Source organism: Balaenoptera acutorostrata, chromosome 8 (assembly GCF_949987535.1).
Source record: "Balaenoptera acutorostrata chromosome 8, mBalAcu1.1, whole genome shotgun sequence".
Taxonomy (NCBI): Eukaryota; Metazoa; Chordata; class Mammalia; order Artiodactyla; family Balaenopteridae; genus Balaenoptera; species Balaenoptera acutorostrata.
Window position 1 is genome coordinate 69,186,748 of NC_080071.1, and position 21,277 is coordinate 69,208,024.

The 21,277-nt window shown below is 34.4% G+C and overlaps 1 protein-coding gene across 2 annotated transcripts in view; it reads right to left on the reverse strand.

The window, feature by feature from the left end:
* ERBB4 (erb-b2 receptor tyrosine kinase 4) overlaps positions 1–21,277 on the reverse strand; it is a 1,149,217-nt gene that overhangs the window by 37,961 nt on the left and 1,089,979 nt on the right. For both annotated transcript variants that reach the window (XM_007187864.2, XM_007187863.2), the window contains exons 21-25: positions 19,683–19,838; positions 9,906–9,981; positions 6,292–6,438; positions 4,109–4,206; positions 2,571–2,741 (exon numbers count right to left, since the gene is read on the reverse strand). In XM_007187864.2, the coding sequence (XP_007187926.2) occupies positions 2,571–2,741; positions 4,109–4,206; positions 6,292–6,438; positions 9,906–9,981; positions 19,683–19,838 (648 nt within the window). The remainder of the gene's footprint in view (positions 1–2,570; positions 2,742–4,108; positions 4,207–6,291; positions 6,439–9,905; positions 9,982–19,682; positions 19,839–21,277) is intronic.

Sequence of the window (21,277 nt, forward strand, 5' to 3'; positions counted from 1 at the left end):
GAAACAAAGCAAATTACTTTGTTTTAGAGAATGAGCAGTAAATTGAAAGTTTTCTTATGCCGATGGTCAAGACAAAGAGGATGCTGTTTGTTCCATGAGCTACGACAATGTTCTTAGAGGGAGGAGGAGACCAAGAGAAAAGAATTGCTTTCTAGAAAAAATTAAGCAACACGTTTATGTCTTTTCAATTGAAGAAATTGATTACAGGCTTCTCTATGCTCCATAATGGCTAATGAATACTTGATTATAACACTATCATGCTACACTCTGTCTTTGTATCTGCGTGAGTCTTTTGTTAAACTTGGTACATCTTGAAAGTAGTAGTTATGTCAAAATTTTTGAATCTCAAGTGTCTAATAATGGCTTACATGCAGAGGTACTCAATGAATGTTGAATGTTTATGGTTTCCTTTGCTGTGCAAAAGGTTTTAAGTTTAATTAGGTCTCATTTGTTTACTTTTGTTTTTATTTTCATTATTCTAGGAGGTGGGTCAAAAAAGGTCTTGCTGGGGTTTATGTCAAAGAGTGTTTTTCCTATGTTTTCCTCTAAGAGTTTTATAGTGTCTGGTCTTACATTTAGGTCTTTAATCCATTTGGAGGTTATTTTTGTGTATGGTGTTATGTAGTGCTCTAATTTCATTCTTTTACGTGTAGCTGTCCAGTTTTCCCAGCACCACTTATTGACAAGGCTGGGAATAAGTGAAACAACTTATTGTTACAAATGAAACAACAGACAAAGGATTAATCTCCAAAATATACAAATAGCTCATGGAACTCAATATTAAAAAAACAAACAATTCAATTAAAAAATGGGCAGAAGACCTAAATAGACATTTCACCAAAGAAGACATTTAGATGGCCAAGAGGCACATGAAAAGATGCTCAACATCACTAATCATTAGAGAAATGCAAATCAAAACTACAATGAGGTATCACCTCACACTGGTCAGAATGGCCATTACCAAAAAATCTAGAAACAATAAATGCTGGAAAGGGTGTGGTGAAAAAGGAACCCTCCTGCACTGTTGGTGGGAATGTAAATTGATACAACCACTATGGAGAACAGTATGGAGGTTCCTTAAAAAACTAAAAATAGAACTAGCATATGACCCAGCAATCCCACTACTGGGCATATACCCTGAGAAAACCATAATTCAAAAAAGAGACATGTACCACAATGTTCATTGCAGCTATATTTACAATAGCCAGGACATGGAAGCAACCTAAATGTCCATCAACAGATGAATGGATAAAACAGATGTGGCACATATATACAATGGAATATTACTCAGCCATAAAAATAAACGAAATTGAGTTATTTGTATTGAGGTGGATGGACCTAGAGTCTGTCATACAGAGTGAAGTAAGTCAGAAAGAGAATAACAAATACCATATGCTAACACATATATACAGAATCTAAAAAAAAAAAAAAAAAAAAGGTACTGATGAACCTAGTGGCAGGGCAGGAATAAAGACGTAGACATAGAGTATGCACTTGAGGACATGGTGGGGGAGGGCGAAGCTAGGGCGAAGTGAGAGTAGCATCGACACATATACACTACCGAATATAAAATAGTTACCTAGTGGGAAGCAGCCGCATAGCACAGGGAGATCAGCTTAGTGCTTTGCGATGACCTAGAAAGGTGGAATAGGGAGCATGGGAGGGAGGCTCAAGATGGAGGGGATATGTGGATATATGTATGCATATGGCTGATTCCCTTTGTTGTACAACAGAAACTAACACAGTATTGTGAAGCAATTATATTCCAATAAAGATCTATTAAAAAAAAAAAAAAAAGAAGGGCCTGGAATACGTTAGGCACTTAATAAATGCTGACTCTATCAAAAAGTAAATAAATAAATAAATGTTGAATGAACGATGAATGAATTTTCAAAAATAAACAAATGAATGAATACATGGATTGACAGTTTTCAGAGAAAGAATGGTATTCATATAGAGTGGGCTTAATATTTAAAACGAAATGGAAACTCCTTTCAGAAGCTTCTTTCAAAAGTTAAATCTGCATCTTAGAAATTATTCAGAAGCCCTCCCAATATGAATGACTTAGTCCAAAGGATTGCACACTGTTCTGTTTCTACTTCAACTTGACAGAAGATATTTAATGTCTCCTAAATGAGTAAAAAAGAGTTGTATTTGTATTGTCTCTTGACTAATAAGTCATGTCATTTTATTGAGAATAAAAGTAGAGAGCCTATCTTGGGAAGAATTTTCATTTATATACAAACACGTACAGATTTATTAGTTTGAATTGATTGTAGATTTTCAAAAATTAAGGTTTTTTTTTAACTGACTTAAGATGAAGAAAAGTTTTTCCTTTTGAAATCTTGAAGATATTTCAGAGTGCATGTTGTACTGCCCATGCTTACCTTCCAAAATTAACTATATATGGCAAGCTTGCCATATCTTTTGTTGGTATAACTTGCTTTTAATTTAGGAATCACACTGATTTGAGCTACATAATTTATTTGGTAATTTTAGTACTTACAATGTATTTCCATGACTTTGTTTCTCAGAAATAATATGAGAGGTGGTATGTAATTACTTCTTACCCTATTTGAGTCGATTCTTGCTCTGGAAGTATAGATGGGAGGTGGGATGTTGAAAGCCTGAGGGACCAGATATTCCTCAGCATCCATCATATCTTCTAAATCCTCTTCATCCAAGAGATTCTGAAAGAACTTGCTGTCGTTTGGACTGGGAAGCTTCATACGATCATCACCCTAAAAAATTGCCCATCAGATATACACACAGAAATGATTCTTTCCTTCATTTTAAATATGTGAACTTTGTAGCAAATTTATGTAATATCAAAATGGTTGCAAATTCATGCACTCATTAAACAAAATAATTATTTAGCACAATTACCAGCGATATAGAAGCCTATAACATACTTAGATATGACACGGTAAGATAAAAACATTTAATACAAGAAGAATGTGATAAATGCCATTAGAGAAGAATAAAGCAGAATGCTATGGCTATTTTGAGAGAGGCATAAACCATTTCAGATCTGAGAATAATGGTGGGTTTCATTGTCAAGATGGCGTTTGAGCTGTGACTTTAAGAGTATATAATAAAGAAAGAGCAATTGACTTATCAATCTTTATTATACTTGGTTGGTTTGATAGTGTAGAGCTATCAGGATACGTAGGATCCATGGTTTGCTCTATAGCATAATATTGTTAAAGTGATAACATTCAAAATCACAGCACTGGGGGCAAATAACATAAAGGGGGTGGGAGAAACACCAAAACAATAGTTACACTCTTACCTCATCTATTTCTTAAATAGAATTTTAAAATTTGTTTTGTGATATTTTTGTAAACTTTTTAAAATTAAAATTAATTAGGGAAAAGTTAGCTAGAAATCATTATCTGCTAAAATCTGACTTTTATCTTCATGTCAGACTATTGATATGAAGATAACCACTACCTTGTTTTATTGAGGAATCTTAACTCAGTGTTATCCAAGGTCCACTTGTTTATGGTTTAGGTAAAATAATCATAAAGAAATATATTACAACTTTTAAATGATCAAATCCATTTTTTTCTAGTGTTACATATAAAATGTTCTTTTGGTCTATTATTTTATTTATGTACATTAATTCATCTGAATCTGAGTTATTACTTGAATATTGCATACCTCTCAAAAGAAAAAAAAACATATTTTAAAATATTTTTCTAGGATATTAAATGTCAATATATTGAAACTTTTAGTTCACTGCCTTCAAACATGGACACGATTAAAACAAAAATCCATCTTCCTTTTATTCCAAGAAGAGACGATTATAACAATGAACATGACTAGCAGAGTACTACAAGGTTTGTCTGAGGATAAAGGCCTTTTTATGTACATGAATAATCATAATTATCTGGCAGTTCAACAGTAGAGGCACTTGAGTACGAAGGGAAGATGCTTAGAAGTGGTTCTGACATCAAGTAAAAGTCATTTCACATGATATTTTGCTTAGCTAATTAATTGATTTGTGAATGGTGATATCCATAGTTCCAAAGTCCAGATATTACTACTGTTTTGTAGTGGGTTTGTCATTGGGATATTCTCAAAAATCTAAGTCAAATGTACAAACCTGAATAACTAGGTATCTTTGAGGGTCTCGAGCCATCCTCGAAAATTCAGCAGCCAGTTCCTTAAATTTAGGTCTACTGTCAGCATCAATCATCCAACCTAGAAATTCACATGCAATAAAAGAGTCACTATATCCATAATTTTATGAAAATAAAGACTAAGTTTGAAAAATATCATTTAAATAAAAATGATCTGAAAAACAAAGAAAGCTAATGAAACAAACAATCCAATAGATGAGATTCTATCTCAATAAGTTTGCTGACATTCATAATTAAATGTAACATATTATAGAACAACACAAGCTTTTTATTTTGTTGATATAATTTAAAACTAATTTTTCATCATAGAAAATATAACCTAGGCTAACCATGGGAACTTACAGAATCTCAGATCTTTTTTCTGTAGGTGTGAAGAGAATTTAAAAATAAAAAAAAATTTTTTCTTTGATGGGTATAGAAAAGGTGATTGGAATATAATTTATCATTTTATATCAGGAGTGACATGGAATAAAAACTTTGGTTACAATGCTGTATACTGGCAAAAAGGTGAAAAAAGGAATTGAAAGCAACTTTCTTATGCTACTTTTTTCCTGGTGGGGAAAAAACTAATGCAAAGTGATTGGTAATGTTTGTTCAGAAATAGTGATTAGCTTATCATCTTAGTACTAGCCTTTCCAGCATAAAATACTATCAGCAATTTATCAAGTTATGTATTAAGAGCCTTAACTCCCAGGCTCTGTTTAACTGATGAAATGACAAGAATAAAGGCATCAAGCTTTCCTTGATTTTATTGCCAAATGACCCTTTTCTTAGATATTAAAACTCCTAAAAGTGAGGTAAAAAATCGCTATTAGGCAAGATGTTTTCCTGATTTTTTATTATTCATCAGAGTATCTAAATGAAGTATATAAATCATCTCATGCTAGTTATGGGATCAAATTATGTAATACATGTATGTTTTTAAACCTCCATAGCTGACTACCAAACAACGTTTGACCCAATAAAGCTATAAAACTTGTTTCCTCCTTTCTGCGAGTTCAATTTTTATTCTTGTTATGGGAAGTCTTTGGGTGTCATTTTATGTATCATTAAAATTATTTGATATTTTTCTCTCCTAACAAAGCTCAAATGCTCTATATTTTATATGTAATCAATCACTAAAAAAACAAAAAATGCTGTTGATACCAAGATGTTAATGAGAAAATCAATGTTTCTGGAACTCTATTGGAACCAGAAAAGGTTAAATTCTCGGTGAGGTATCAGTTTCTTCCTAACTAAATGATGAGTAAACAGAACTACACTTTTAGAGAAAAGGGCATGCTGACCTGAAGTGAAAAGCACATTTTAAATTTCTTCCCTCACTGTCAGAATGTATCACACATATCATGAGTATAAATCTGAGTAGACCTGTCCAAAGTCTCTTATTAATAAAATGCTTATTCACCTTCACCAGTTTGTTTCTTTGCTAACCCTGTGTAAATCAAAAGGGGAAAACCTCACATTACACAAGAAAGATTGCTGAATGCTAATCTCATTTAAATTGTCAGAAACTCCAGAGACTTCCCTAATTCTATTTAAATTAAGAGTCTAGGCTTCCAAAATACATTTATAACAACACATATGTGTCTGGGGCATAGAAGGGAGAAAGAAAAGTAAAAGAGTTAGTTGTAAACAAATTATCAAATTGAAAGAAAGTAAACATTCATAATCTTTGTAGTTCAATGTAGATTCATGTCTTTCCACTTCCCATTCTGTCTTGCTAATTTTCTGTTGACTGAAACTGGTAAACCTATTTCCATTTAATTCATTTTTTTAAACTATTAGTTTCAAGATTTTTTTCTTTATGTGTAGATCATTTATTTAGTCTGCTTTTTTCCTTTAAAGAGTATTAACATTACTGTGATTAATTACATCTCTTTATGAGAAACAGTTTCATTGTCATGGAAATGATAAGAATCAATGTGAAATAAATAAGAAGGGTAAGAATCATACAACGTTGACTTCATAGCATGAAAGCATGATATTGCTTCATATTAACAAGAATCACAGCAAACACAGGGGTTTACATGCTCCTTTTCACAATTATATTTAAACTTTTATATTTTTCAATATACAGAAAAATTGTGCAGGTTGATTAATTACTAAGAATGATGATGAGGATGACAACATAATTTTGCAATCTTACATTTGACCATGACCATATAAACATCAATAGTGCAGATGGGAGGCTGGGGCAAACGTTCTCCTTTCTCTAACAAATCGGGGATTTCTCTGGTTGGAATTCCATCATAGGGTTTTCCTCCAAAGGTCATCAGTTCCCATATAGTGACTCCTAAATGGGAGATCAAATTCTTACGTAAGCATATTAACAATATACTTTGAAGAAACCAGCAATATGCCAGTGGCAAAAGAACACTTCTTAGATGGTAATTAGAAATAGTCTAAAGAAAGGCTCTTCAGATTCCTATGTCCACATGAGAAGCCCAATGACAAAATCTTTGTGGGAAATTTAATTTTCTTATCATTGTCATTGAAATTTTTAATGGGTAGCAGAGACAATTTCAGAGTGGACAGAATCTGTTCCCCATTTCTACTTATAAGTAATGCTAATGATTGTTGACCCAATTTGTTTCACCACATTAGAGCCTATAAAACAATTTATTTACTATACACATGGGTACTCAGTACCAAATAAATATGATTAGGTAAAATCTGATATTGACTAATTTTGAGATTAGCATCTTTACTATTAAAAGCCCTAAAGGCCAAACTGGGGTTCCAGAATGATTACTTATGTTATAGTAAATAATTATGCTTTTTTTTTTTTTTTAACTAACACAAAGAGAACAAGTGGAATAAAACAGATTCATCTCTTTAGCACATATGAGAGACTGACTGAAGAATGATCCATATGTAAGATAAAATACATGTAAAGTGAGCTTTCCAAAATTGAAGTGAATCAATAATAGTCTATTCCTTAGACAATAAGAACGGTTTCTTGAATCACTAGAACACTGATTTCCTCAGTAAAAGCAAATACTCTAAATACTAGCATGCAAATAGCCAACTTTGATAAGAATAATGATTCTGATTTGAGCAATAACATACACAATACAGATCTCTTCTTTATAATCTAATAATTATATAATTTAAAAGTTATAGTTTTCTTAAGGATAAAGGTTGTTAGTTCAGAAATAGCTATGTGGGCACAATAGTATTAGCAAGTGAATTTTGATTGATGCGTATACAAGTATATTTTAATATAAAACTAATTATGTCTATGTTTTCTTTTCCACTGCCATCTGTAATGAATTATTCATTCAAACAGAAGTAATTTTTAGCTCATAAGAGTTATCATTGACTGATAATAAAAATGCAAAGCTTAAAGTACAAAAGTATATGTAAACTTCAAATTATCCTTCATAATAGTATCATTAACGATTATCTGATTTTTTTAGTTAATATTTACATCTTATGATTCTTAGGTATAATATAAACGTGTAACTAGTGACACAATTTCACTGTTTGATCTTCATAAAACCCTACTTGATTTTGCATACTAAAGAATGATTCATAGAACTGATGATTAAAACTCAGTGTCCATGAGGCAGGCTGGAACAAGTTAAGAAGTAGATTACTGTCTATTTATATTCAGTCAGTCATATTTATAGAATATGTATTTAATGAGAACATTTTATTAACTTATGTTTGCAGTTATAAAAGAATGGATGCTCTCACATCTCTATCAGAACTTCTAATATAAGCAAGATACAAAGCAACTACAAATTAATAATAGAAAATACAATAAACAGAAACACATATATACAAAAACTGAAGCAGAAAAATCAAATCCCCCACTTCTGCCAATAATATTCCAACTATATCTTTGCAGAGGTGATGATAAGTAGAGTCAAAGAGAGATGGCTTCATATAGAAGAACAATCTCAAGAAAGCTAAATTAGAAACATCTTCAAAACTTACAATTCTATCATTTGAAGATATAAACCATATTCAATGCATATTTATTTTTATAAAAATAAAGATGCACCCAGTGGCAATGTTCCACAAAGATTCACTGTAAACAAGATTATGTATCTTTCTCTGCCTTTTATGCCTTTGCAACCAACTATGATATATCATAAAAATCTTAAAATGCCTTATGGATATGGGTTGATGAACTGGGCTATGTTTCAAAACAGAGTTTACCCTAGCATTCTATCTATCATCTATCTATCTATCATCTATCTATCTATCTATCTATCATCTATCTATCTATCTATCATCTATCTATCTATCTATCTATCTATCTATCTATCTATCTATCTATTTTTACTGAACTGCTTCTGAGATGTTGCAAGTCAACATGAACATTATAGCCTTAAAACAGGATTTTCTCTAAAAGATAAATTTTACTATTAAAAATGTGATTGCCCTGCCAACGTTTACTTTAATGTGTATATATAGTTACTTATTCTAGAGGTCATTTAAAATTTTCAGATTGCCACGTTTAGTTCAGGGAAATATAAGTAGGAAAGAAAAAGGGAAAGAAAAGAAAAATAAAAATAAATATGATATTATTTAAATCTATCTTATAAAATATGTAAATCTCTTATATCATATAATATATATGCTAATCTATACCATATAATATATAAATGCTTATGTACATGCTAATGTATATCATATTCTATAAACATCTATCTCATATTTATAATGTATATGATATATATAATAAAAATAATAATATATATGATATATTTGTTTTTTATTTAGTCCTGACAGTTGAACTAAGCTTTGTCAAGTATTCCTCTATACTTGCCTAAATCTCAAACACACAACACTCTACTGCTAAACTGAGTAGAATACATGAGGCCTTTGTGGAAATTTTAATACCTCCTATGGTTTACATGTGTGGAAGGAAAAACTATCCTATAGAAATGTCTTATTATTTTAAAGATAATTAATACTGTTCTAGATAAGAAGTATAAGTTCTTTAGTGACTTAATGACTTAATTTTCTTTCTAAAAGAAAAATAAATAAACTAAGCTTAAATTTGAGCAAAATAAATCGTATCATGCTTTCAAGTCTCACCACCACCATATTATTTAAAGAATCACAGTGCTTTTTATTTGTAAGAAGTGCTAGTTTTATATGGTATATTTAAACTTAGAAAAGGTGTTGATTTATTCTTACTAATACTTAGATGGACATAAGTTGTAAATAGCCAGACAGAGGCTAAAAAGCTCATCTCAAAAACTGAGTTAAATACAATTAAATAAACGTTCTAAATTTTCAAATCTCTATTTCTAGTTCATATTATAATTCTCTAATATATCTGTTTACTCCAAAAGTAGTTTATAAATTAAAATTAAAGCTGTAATTAGAAATCATCTCTCTTACCTCTCCCCTCACATTTACTACTCTCATCCTACTGATTTCAATAACTGTTCTTTGTTCTAACAATAATCTCTATTTTTTTTTACTATAGAACATAGATTCCCATAAGAAAAAAATTTGTTTTAAACATACATACATTGCATTCAGAGTTATGTTTTAAAAGAGTTGTTGAAACTGAAGGCCATGAGATTCTATGAAAATGTCCCTAATCTAAAATTGCTGGGGTTTTTTTTGTTTGTTTTGTTTTGTTTTTTGTCAAAATGATCAGACAAGTTGCTATCAAAATAAAAGGTTATGGTAGACAACTCAACCAAGACGTTAATGTATTACATTTTAGAGACCCAAGAAACCTAATATTTTTTTTGCTTTAAAAGCCTTATGTCACAAGGAAGAATGATTTACCATAGCTCCAAACGTCACTCTGATGGGTGAATTTTCTATAGTGTATACACTCCAAAGCCATCCATTTAATTGGCATCTATAGAGAAATAAGAAATGAAAGGTTTATAGTCATATAAAAAGTCATTTCTATATTTCCTCAATATGAGTCTCTGGACTTGCCTCAATTGTATTTTTTGATTGTATGCCTAGAAAATAGAAATAGAAATGTGTTATTTTCAATACAGGGAACAAATGAAATGAAATTTAAGCTTCAAATGAATTAACATGAAGATATATTTATTTTTAAAAGTTTCATAAACAATGAAAAGTAAAATAATAAAATATCACTTTCTATAGTTTTAATTAATATTCAGTAATTAAGTTACTATTTAACATTATGACTTACAATATCAATTCTAAACATCTAATACATGTACTTCTAAAAATGTGGTCATATTATGTTTTTTTCCCCCAAAATGAGATTCTCTACATTTTCAGTAAATGCTTTTTCACGCTCAGAAAAATTTCCAGCCACTGGTAAAAAGGACTCTTTCTACACTTGGCCCCTCCCTTCTCCTCTCAGATAATTTGGTCACTAAAACACCCAAAATAATGAATTCCAAAGTTAGCCTTGCTTTGTTCCCCAGCCACAAATGATCTTCCTTGTCTTGGTTAGCCAGTATTGAAAATATGTACCATTTTCAAAATAGAAATTATATAAAAGGATATGAGAAGATCAGTACAAATCCATCATCTCTGCAAGAAAAGCAACTCAACTCACATACCCTGCTGCTGATGGTTCAGCAGAATGATTTTCAGCTATGAAGGGCAGCATTTATATAGCTGGGAATATAATTAGATTCTATGGAATAAAGATAAACATTTCTACTTAGCAGCTGAAACCTTAAAACTAAATAGGCCTTTGAAATCATGAGGTTGGCTGCTCACCAAGGTGACACCAAGGTAACTCTGTGACAGAATCATGGTATTCAGTGAAAGGGAACAGAAGACACATTGAAAGTAATTTCCCTATGGGCAAGGAGTTAGCACACTTTATGGACTACGGACACTGTTAAAGAAGTAAGTTTAAATCACAGGTGGCTCAATAAAGACTTAATTGTTACTAGGCATTTAAAGCTCTAATGAATCTTGCTTTAGACAAATCTTACAGCTGTATGTTCTCAAGACAAGTGAAGTCATGTGATTTATAGACTTCTACTTCTGCGCAATCCTGTAGTGAATTTCAAAGCCGTGGTCTCAAACTGCTGCAATTTGTAGTAAACAAGCAAAATAGGCTAATAAAATCAAGGAAAAGCCATAGAATACTACAAAACCGAAGTTTTTAAAAAAATAAATTTTGTGTTCTTTTGCTTTGTGATAAGACTTGAATATATATAGTTATATAAGAGTTTAGTACAAAAATCAGTGTGAAACATTTGGAAGACTATCACTGAAAAATATTCATAATGTGTATTTGGATGGCTCTTGATGAATAAGGCACATAATAAATATATTGATACGATATATGAATTAATTTTTTTTGTTAGCATAAGCTTATAGGTCACCACAGGTTAAGGCTGCATTTGCTTATTTCATTTGGCCTCTCCTGATCAAAATTCCTCCAGGCCAAGCTAGAAGGACCTCCAGAGGAAGAGGAGATATCCTCGATGGTTACCAAAAACAGCAAGTTAATGGCGGGTTAATGAAGAAAGACAAGAGCTGGAACTAAGGCATGGATTGAGACCACACGGTGGGTGAGAGAGGCAGGAACACAGTTGTCAGGCAGGGCCTGAGGATGGAGAGTCAGAAAGTTAGAAGAGGCAGTGGCACTGCACAGATCCCTGGGATATAGCAGCTTACATTCTAGTGGAGGGAGTCAGATAATAAATAAATTCGTGGGGGACCTTCAAGATGGCAGAGGAGTAAGACATAGAGATCACCTTCCTCCCCACAAATACATCAGAAATACATCTACAATGGAACAACTCCTAGAGAACACCTACTGAACGTGGAAAGAAGATCTCAAACTTCCTAAAAGGCAAGAAACTCCCCATGTACCTGGGTAGGGCAAAAGAAAAAAGAAAACACAGAGACAAAGAATAGGGATGGGACCTGCACCAGTGGGAGGGAGCTGTGAAGGAGGAAAGGTTTCCACACACTAGGAAGCCCCTTCACTGGTGGAGACAGGGTGTTCTGGGGGGGAAGCTTCAGAGCCACGGAGGAAAGCACAGCAACAGGGGTGCAGAGGGCAAAGCAGAGAGATTCCCGCATCCAGGATCAGTGACGACCAGCACTCACCAGCCTCAGAGGGCTGAGAGCTGAGGCATGGGCTTCGGAGTTCAGATCCCAGGGAGAGGACTGGGGTTGGCTGCACGAACACAGCCTGAAGGGGGCTAGTGCACCACAGCTAGCCAGGAGGGAGTCCGGGAAAAAGTCTGGAACTGCCTAAGAGGCAAGAGACCATTGTTTTGGGGTGTGCGAGGAGAGGGGAGTCAGAGCACCACCTAAACAAGCTCCAGAGATGGGCGCGAGCTGCGGTTATCAGCTCAGACACCAGAGACGGGCATGAGATGCTCAGGCTGCTGGTGCAGCCACCAAGAAGCCTATGTGCAAGCACAGGTCACTATCCATACCTCCCCTCCCGGGAGCCTGTGCAGCCCGCCACTGCCAGGGTCCCGCAATCCAGGGACAAGTTCCCTGGGAGAACACACGGCATACCTCAGGCTGGTACAATGTCATGTGGGCCTCTGCCACCTTAGGCTCACCCCGCATTCTGTACCCGTCCTGCCCCCCTGGCCTGAGTGAGCCAGAGCCCCCTTATCAACTGCTCCTTTAACGCCCTCCTGTCTGGGTGGGGAACGGATGCCCTCAGGTGACCTACATGCAGAGGTGGAGCCAAATCCAAAGCTGAATGCCAGGAGATGTGTGAACAAAGAAGAAAAAGGGAAATCTCTCCAGCAGCCTCAGGAGCATCAGATTAAATCTCCACAATCAACTTGATGTACCCTGCATCTGTGGAATGCCTGAATAGACAATGATCACACCAAAATTGAGGCGGTGGATTTTTGGAGCAACTGTAGACTTGGGGTTAGCTTTTTGCATATAATTTGTTTCTGGTTTTATGTTTATCTTGGTTTAGTATTTAGAGCTTATTATCATTGGTAGATTTGTTTATTGATTTGGTTGCTCTCTCCCTTTTTTTTTTTTACTGTATATATATATAAATATATATATATATTTTCCTATTTCTCTTTTTGTGAGTGTGTATGTGTATGCTTCTTTGTGTGATTTTGTCTATACAGCTTTGCTTTTACCATTTATTCAGGATTCTGTCTGTCCATTTTTTTTTTTTTTTTGCATAGTTTTTAGTGCTTGTCATCATTAATAGATTTGTTTATTGGTTTGGTTGCTCTCTCCTTTCTTTCCTTTTAATATTACTTTTTAATTTTTATATTTTTTATTTTAATAACTTTATTTTATGTTTTCCTTTCTTTCTTTTTTGTCTCTCTTTTCTTCTGAGCAGTGTGGCTGACAGGGTCTTGGTGCTCCAGCCAGGTGCCAGACCTGAGCCTCTCAGGTGGGAGAGCCGAGTTCAGGACATTGGTCCACCAGAGACCTCCTGGCCCCATGTAATGTCAAATGACAAAAGCTCTCCCAGAGATCTCCATCTCAATGCTAACACCCAGCTCAACTCAACGATGAGCAAGCTGCAGTGCTGGACACCCCATGCCAAACAATTAGCAAGACAGGAACACAACCCCACCCATTAGCAGAGAGGCTGCCTAAAATCATACTAAGTTCACAGACACCCCAAAACACACCACCAAACACGGTCCTGCCCCACAGAAAGAAAACACCCAGCCTCATCCACCAGAACACAGGCACTAGCCCCCTCCACCAGGAAGCTCACCCAACCCACTGAACCAACCTTACCAATGGGGGGCAGACACCAAAAACAACGGGAACTACTAAGATGCAGCCTGTGAAAAGGAGACCCCAAATGCAGTAAGTTAAGCAAAATGAGAAGACAGAGAAATATGCAGCAGATGAAGGAGCAAGGTAAAAACCCACCAGACCAAACAAATGAAGAGGAAATTGGCAGTCTACCTGAAAAAGAATTCAGAGTAATGATTGTAAAGATGATTGAAAATCTTGGAAATAGAATGGAGAAAATACAAGAAACGTTTAACAAGGACCTAGAAGAACTAAAGAGCAAACAAACAATGATAAACAGCACAATAAATGAAATTAAAAATTCTCTAGAAGGAATCAATAGCAGAATAATTGAGGCAGAAGAAGGGATAAGTGACCTGGAAAATAAAATAATGGAAATAACTACCACAGAGCAGAATAAAGAGAAAAGAATGAAGAGAATTGAGGACAGTCTCAGAGACCTCTGGGACAATACTAAACGCACCAACATTTGAATTATAGGGGTCCCAGAAGAAGAAGAGAAAAAAAAAACGGGACTGAGAAAATTTTGAAAAGATTAAAGTTGAAAACTTCCCTAATGTAGGAAAGGAAATAGTCAATCAAGTACAGGAAGCACAGACAGTCCCATACAGGATAAATCCAAGGAGAAACACGCCAAGACACATATTAATCAAACTATCAAAAATTAAATATAAAGAAAAAATAAAAGCAGCAAGGGAAAAGCAACGAATAACATACAAGGGAATCCCCACAAGGTTAACAGCTGATCTTTCAGCAGAAACTCTGCAAGCCAGAAGGGAGTGGCAGGACATATTTAAAGTGATGAAAGGGAAAAACCTACAACAAAGATTACTCTACCCAGCACAAATCTAATTCAGATTCAATGGAGAAATTAAAACCTTTACAGACAAGCAAAAGCTAAGAGAATACATCACCATCAAACCAGCTTTACAACAAATGCTAAAGGAACTTCTCTAGGCAGGAAACACAAGAGAAGGAAAAGACCTACAATAACAAACCCAAAACAATTAAGAAAACGGTAATAGGAACATACATATCTATAACTATCTAAAATGTGAATGGATTAAATGCTCCAACCAAAAGAAATAGACTGGCTGAATGGACACAAAAACAAGACACATATATATGCTGTCTACAAGAGACCAACTTCAGACCTAGGGACACATACAGACTGAAAGTGAGGCAATGGAAAAAGATATTCAACACAAACAGAAATCATAAGAAAGCTGGAGTAGCAATTCTCATATAAAACAGAATAGACTTTAAAATAAAGACTATTACAAGAGACAAAGAAGGACATTATATAATTATCATGGGACCAAACCAAGAAGAAGATGTAACAGTTGTAAATATTTATGCACCCAACATAGGAGCACCTCAATACATAAGACAAATGCTAACAGCCATAAAAGGGGAAATCGACAGTAACACAATCATAGAAGGGGAGTTTAACACCTCACTTTCACCAATAGACAGATCATCCAAAACGAAAATAAATAAGGAGACACAAGCCTTAAATGATAAATAAGATGGACTTAATTGATATTTATAGGACATTCCATCCAAAAACAACAGAATATACTTTCTTCTCAAGTGCTCATAGAACATTCTTCAGGATAGATCATATCTTGTGTCACAAGTCAAGCCTTGGTAAATTTAAGAAAATTGAAATTTTATCTAGTATCTTTTCTGACCACAATGCTATAAGACTAGATATCAATTACAGGAAAAAATATGTAAAAAATACAAACACATAGAGGCTAACCAATACACTACAAAATAATCAAGAGATCACTGAAGAAATCAAAGAGGAAAACAAAAAATACCTAGAAACAAATGACAATGAAAACATGATGACCCAAAACCTATGGGATGCAGTAAAAGCAGTTCTCAGAGGGAGGTTTATAGCAATACAATCCTACCTTAAGAAACAAGAAACATCTCAAATAAACAACCTAACCTTACAACTAAAGCAATTAGAGAAAGAAGAATAAACAAAATCCAATGTTAGCAGAAGGAAAGAAATGATAAAGATCAGATCAGAAATAAATGAAAAGGAAATGAAGGAAATGATAGCAAAGATCAATAAAACTAAAAGCTGATTCTCTGAGAATATAAACAAAGTTGATAAACCATTAGCCAGACTCATCAAGAAAAAAAGGGAGAAGACTCAAATCAACAGAGTTAGAAATGAAAAAGGAGAAGTAACAACTGACACTGCAGAAATACAAAGGGTCATGAGAGGTTACTACAAGCAACCATATGCCAATAAAATGGAGGACCTGGAGGAAATGGACAAATTCTTAGAAAAGCACAATGTTCTGAGACAGAACCAGGAAGAAATAGAAAATATAAACAGACCATTCAGAAGCACTGAAATTAAAACTGTGATTGAAAATCATCGAACAAAAAAAGCCCAGGACCAGATGGCTTCACAGGTGAATTCTATGAAACACTTAGAGAAGAGCTAACACCTATCCTTCTCAAACTCTTCCAAAATATAGGAAAGAGAGGAACACTCCAAAACTCATTCTATGAGGCTACTATCACCCTGATACCAAACCAGACAAAGATGTCACAAAAAAAGGAAACTACAGACCAATATCACTGATGAACATAGATGCAAAAAACCCTCAACAAAATACTAGCAAACAGAATCCAACAGCACATTAAAAGGATCATACACCATGATCAAGTGGGGTTTATCCCAGGAATGCAAGGATTCTTCAATATATGCAAATCAATCAATGTGATACACCATATTAACAAATTGAAGGAGAAAAACCATATGATCCTCTCAATAGATGCAGAAAAAGCTTTCGACAGATTCAACACCCATTTATGATAAAAACCCTCCAGAAAGTAGGGATAGAGGGAAATTACATCAACATAATAAAGGCCATATATGACCAACTCACAGCCAACATCATTCTCAATGGTGAAAAACTGAAACCATTTCCACTAAGATCAGGAACAAGACAAGGTTGTCCACTCTCACCATTATCATTCAACATAGTTTTAGAAGTTTTAGCCACAGCAGAGAAGAAAAAGAAATAAAAGGAATCCAAATCAGAAAAGAAGTAAAACTGTCACTGTTTTCAGATGATACTATACATGATACTATACATAGAGAATCCTAAAGATGCTACCAGAAGACTAGTAGAGCTAATCAATGAATTTGGTAAAGTAGCAGGATACAAAATTAATGCACAGAAATCTCTTTCATTCCTCTACACTAATGATGAAAAATCTGAAAGAGAAATTAAGGGAAGACTCTCATTTCCCATTGCAACACAAAGAATAAAATACCTAGGAATAAACCTACCTAAGGAGACAAAATACCTGTATGCAGAAAATTATAAGACACTGATGAAATAAATTAAAGATGATAGAAACTGATGGAGAGATATACCATGTTCTTGAATTGGAAGAATCAACATTGTGAAAATGACTATACTACCCAAAGCAATCCACAGATTCAATGCAATCCCTATCAAACTACCAATGACATTTTTCAGAGAACTAGAACAAAAAATTTCACAATTTGTATGGAAACACAAAGACCCTGAATAGCCAAAGCAAACTTGAGAAAGAAAAACGGAGCTGGAGGAATCAAGCTCCCTGCTTTCAGACTATACTACAAAGCTACATTAATCAAGACAGCATGGTACTTGCACAAAAACAGAAATAGAGATCAGTGGAACAAGATAGAAAGCCCAGAGATAAACCCACACACATATGGTCACCTTATCTTTGATAAAGGAGGAAGAAATATACAATGGAGAAAAGACAGCCTCTTCAATAAGTGGTGCTGGGAAAACTGGACAGCTACATGAAAAAGACTGAAATTAGAATACTCCCTACCACCATACACAAAAATAAACTCAAAATGGACTAAAGACCTAAATGTAAGGCCAGACACTATAAAACTCTTAGAGGAAAATATAGGCAGAACACTCTCTGACAGAAATCACAGCAAGATCCTTTTGACCCACCTCCTAGAGAAATGGAAATAAAAACAAAAATAAACAAATGGGACCTAATGAAACTTAAAAGCTCTTGCACAGAAAAGGAAACTATAACCAAGATGAAAAGACAACCCTCAGAATGGGAGAAAATATTTGCAAATGAAGCAACTGACGAAGGATTAATCTCCAAAACTTACAAGCAGCTCATGCAGCTCAATAACAAAAAAACAAAGAACCCAATCCAAAAATGGGCAGAAGACCTAAATAGACATTTCTCCAAAGAAGATATACAGAGTGCAAACAAACACATGAAAGGATGCTCAACATCACTAATCATTAGAGAAATGCCAATCAAAACTACAATAAGGTATCACCTCACACTGGTCAGAATGGCCATCATCAAAAAATCTGCAAACAAGAAATGCTGGAGAGGGTGTGGAGTAAAGGGAACCCTCTTGCACTGTTGGTGGGAATATAAATTGATACAGCCACTATAGAGAACACTAGTGAGGTTCCTTTAAAAACTAAAAATAGAACTACCATACAACCCAGTAATCCCAGTACTGGGCATATACCCTGAGAAAACCATAATTGAAAAAGAGTCATGTACCCCAATGTTCATTGCAGCTCTATTTACAATAGCCAGGACATGGAAGCAACCTTAGTGTCCATAGACAGATGAATGGATAAAGAAGATGTGGCACATATATACAATGGAATATTACTCAGCCATAAAAATAAACAAAATTGAGTTATTTATCATGAGGTGGATGGACCTAGTGACTGTCATACAGAGTGAAGTAAGTCAGAAAAAGAAAAACAAATACCATATGCTGACACATATTTGGAATCTAAAAAAAAAAAAAAAAAATTGGTCCTGAAGAACTTAGGGGCAGGACAGGAATAAAGACGCAGACGTAGAGAGTGGATTTGAGGACATGGGGGAAGGGGGAAGGGCAAGGTGGGATGAAGTGAGAGATTGGCATGGACATATATACACTACCAAATGTAAAGTAGATAGCTAGTGGAAAGCAGCCACATAGCACAGGGAGATCAGCTCAGGGCTTTGTGTCCACCTAGAGGGGTGGGATAAGGAGGGTGGGAGGGAGACGCAAGAGGGAGGAGATATGGGGATATATGTATACGTATAGCTGATTCACTTTGTTATACAGCAGAAACAAACACAGCATTGTAAAGCAATTATACTCCAATAAAGATGTTAAAATAAATAAATAAATAAATTGGTAAGTCATATGCTACAATGAAAACTAAAAAAAAAAAAAAAAATAGAGCCAGATAAGAGGAATCTGTTGCTTCTGGTGTAGGAGGATTGGACGTGAAATAGGATGACCAACTTTCCAATAGTTATGGTTCATGGTCGCATTGAAACTTCTCTCTAGTCTATGAGAAAGAAGTTGTATCTCTCTGATCTCTCTGTAATAGTCTTAAATTATTAGGATTAATGAAACAATTTCTATGGCCCTGGATTAAAGTGTAATCTCTAGAGTTCCTAGGGAGCCACCAACTCTCTAACACTGGAACTGACATAAAGATAACTTGGGTCCAGACACACATTGTCTTATTTTAGCTACTTTTGAGAAATGGAAGTAGGTAATACATCCTGTATATTATATATTGTATATATATGTGTGTGTATGTTTCCATATGTACATATATATGTGTATATATATGTATGTATGTATGTGTATATAAATATATATTTATAACCCTGGGTGGGAGAGAAGGCAAATGGTGGAATTGGGATTTTATAATCTCTTAAACCTCAGGTTTATTGATTTCTTCCTATAACATATAAGGAGATAAAAGGGTATTATACTATATTTTCAAGTAATATTGCTCTCAAAAAGACACCCACCTTTCCTCCATCAGCATTATACTCTTTTTCATCACCTTCCAAGAGCCTGGCTAGTCCAAAATCCGTGATTTTTACATGGTTTGGAGATTTCACTAAGACATTACGGGCTGCCAAATCCCGATGAACAAGCCGTCTTTCTTCCAGGTACATCATTCCCTGAAAAACACCAAATTCCCCAGAGAGTCGGTTAATGCCTCTGCTTTTGTATTGTCAAAAAAGGTGTTTCCTAGCAATCAGTTGCAAGTGCTTGATTTCTCTAAGTAATGGCAGAATCTGAGAATATTTTCAAAATTATGGAAAATGTGGAATTAAAAAAGCAAACCACAAATAGCTTTTGGCCTTTTTCCCACTAAAGCTCTGTAAAGCAGAATGAATTACCTGCATATGAGCTAAATGTTTGATCATTTTTTCCCAGATACTTTATATTCTTTTGCAAACACTTTCATTAGTGAGGTATGCACGTGTCTTAGTAGATAAGCTAACATGTACTTGGACTGACCCACATATTCTTAATTGTTTTCTCCTCAATAACTTCTGTTTCATGTCATCTTCCCCCATACACCCGCTCCAAACAAATGCAGCTCTCCATACTTTTCAAAAGTATTTCAAATGAAGGTTTAATGGAGGCAAATTCACCTTTATAGGTTCTATCAAGTCTGAAGAATCATATTATTCTTATTAATTATGCAAAAAAATGAAGTTTGCCCTAGGGGCATTAAAAGCCTATAATTTAAAAAATAGCTTTGATGACATTAGTAGTCATTGTGAGACTCCACAAGTAAAATTACATTATTTATAATGACCCTTAAGTTAGCCTTTAATATGTTTTCTTCATAAAACATGTACTGTAATTAAAAATAAAATATATTGCTGATCACGAACAAGAGATATAACTGACTCTTCCCCCAACATACACACACACATCTACACGTATATGTACATATACACATGTATACATATGTGTTATACATATACATAACATATATATTAAAATACATGCAAATAAAAAATAATCCATAGAAACAATAATTATTAATTGTATTTCATCAATAGAGAAACCAAGAGTCATGAACCACTAGCCTTAACTAAAAGGTTGATGTAAAACCAAGGAAATGAACTCAGAGGCCCAGATTAGAATGAACATCCTTTGTTTGAGTGAACATATTTTTTGTTGAAGAGTTAGGGAAAATTCTATATTTGAGGATTTCAGTGGTAAAAAACAAGTCAGAAGTGTTATCAAACAGTTGAAGTATGCTCTCATGCCAATTGCAAATCAATGATGCTGGCAGTTAACATTACAACTGCAGGACTTTGAAGGATTAACGGTTTCTGATATCAAAACAAAAGCTGTGGTAAACAGAGACACAAATCACAGAGGTCAAAAAATTATGAACCGTCTACCCGGTGTAGTGGAAAGAGAATATTGCTTCAAACAGCATCATGAGCCAAGTACTATATAAATGCCCGTTAAACACAACCAGTGGAGATACTGCCTGATCAGTCAGCAGTTGGGTGACATCATATGTATTAGCGTTTTCTGGTATCAACCCACAACTGGGATTTATGGGGTTCTTTCCCTCTTTCCTAAACAGTGC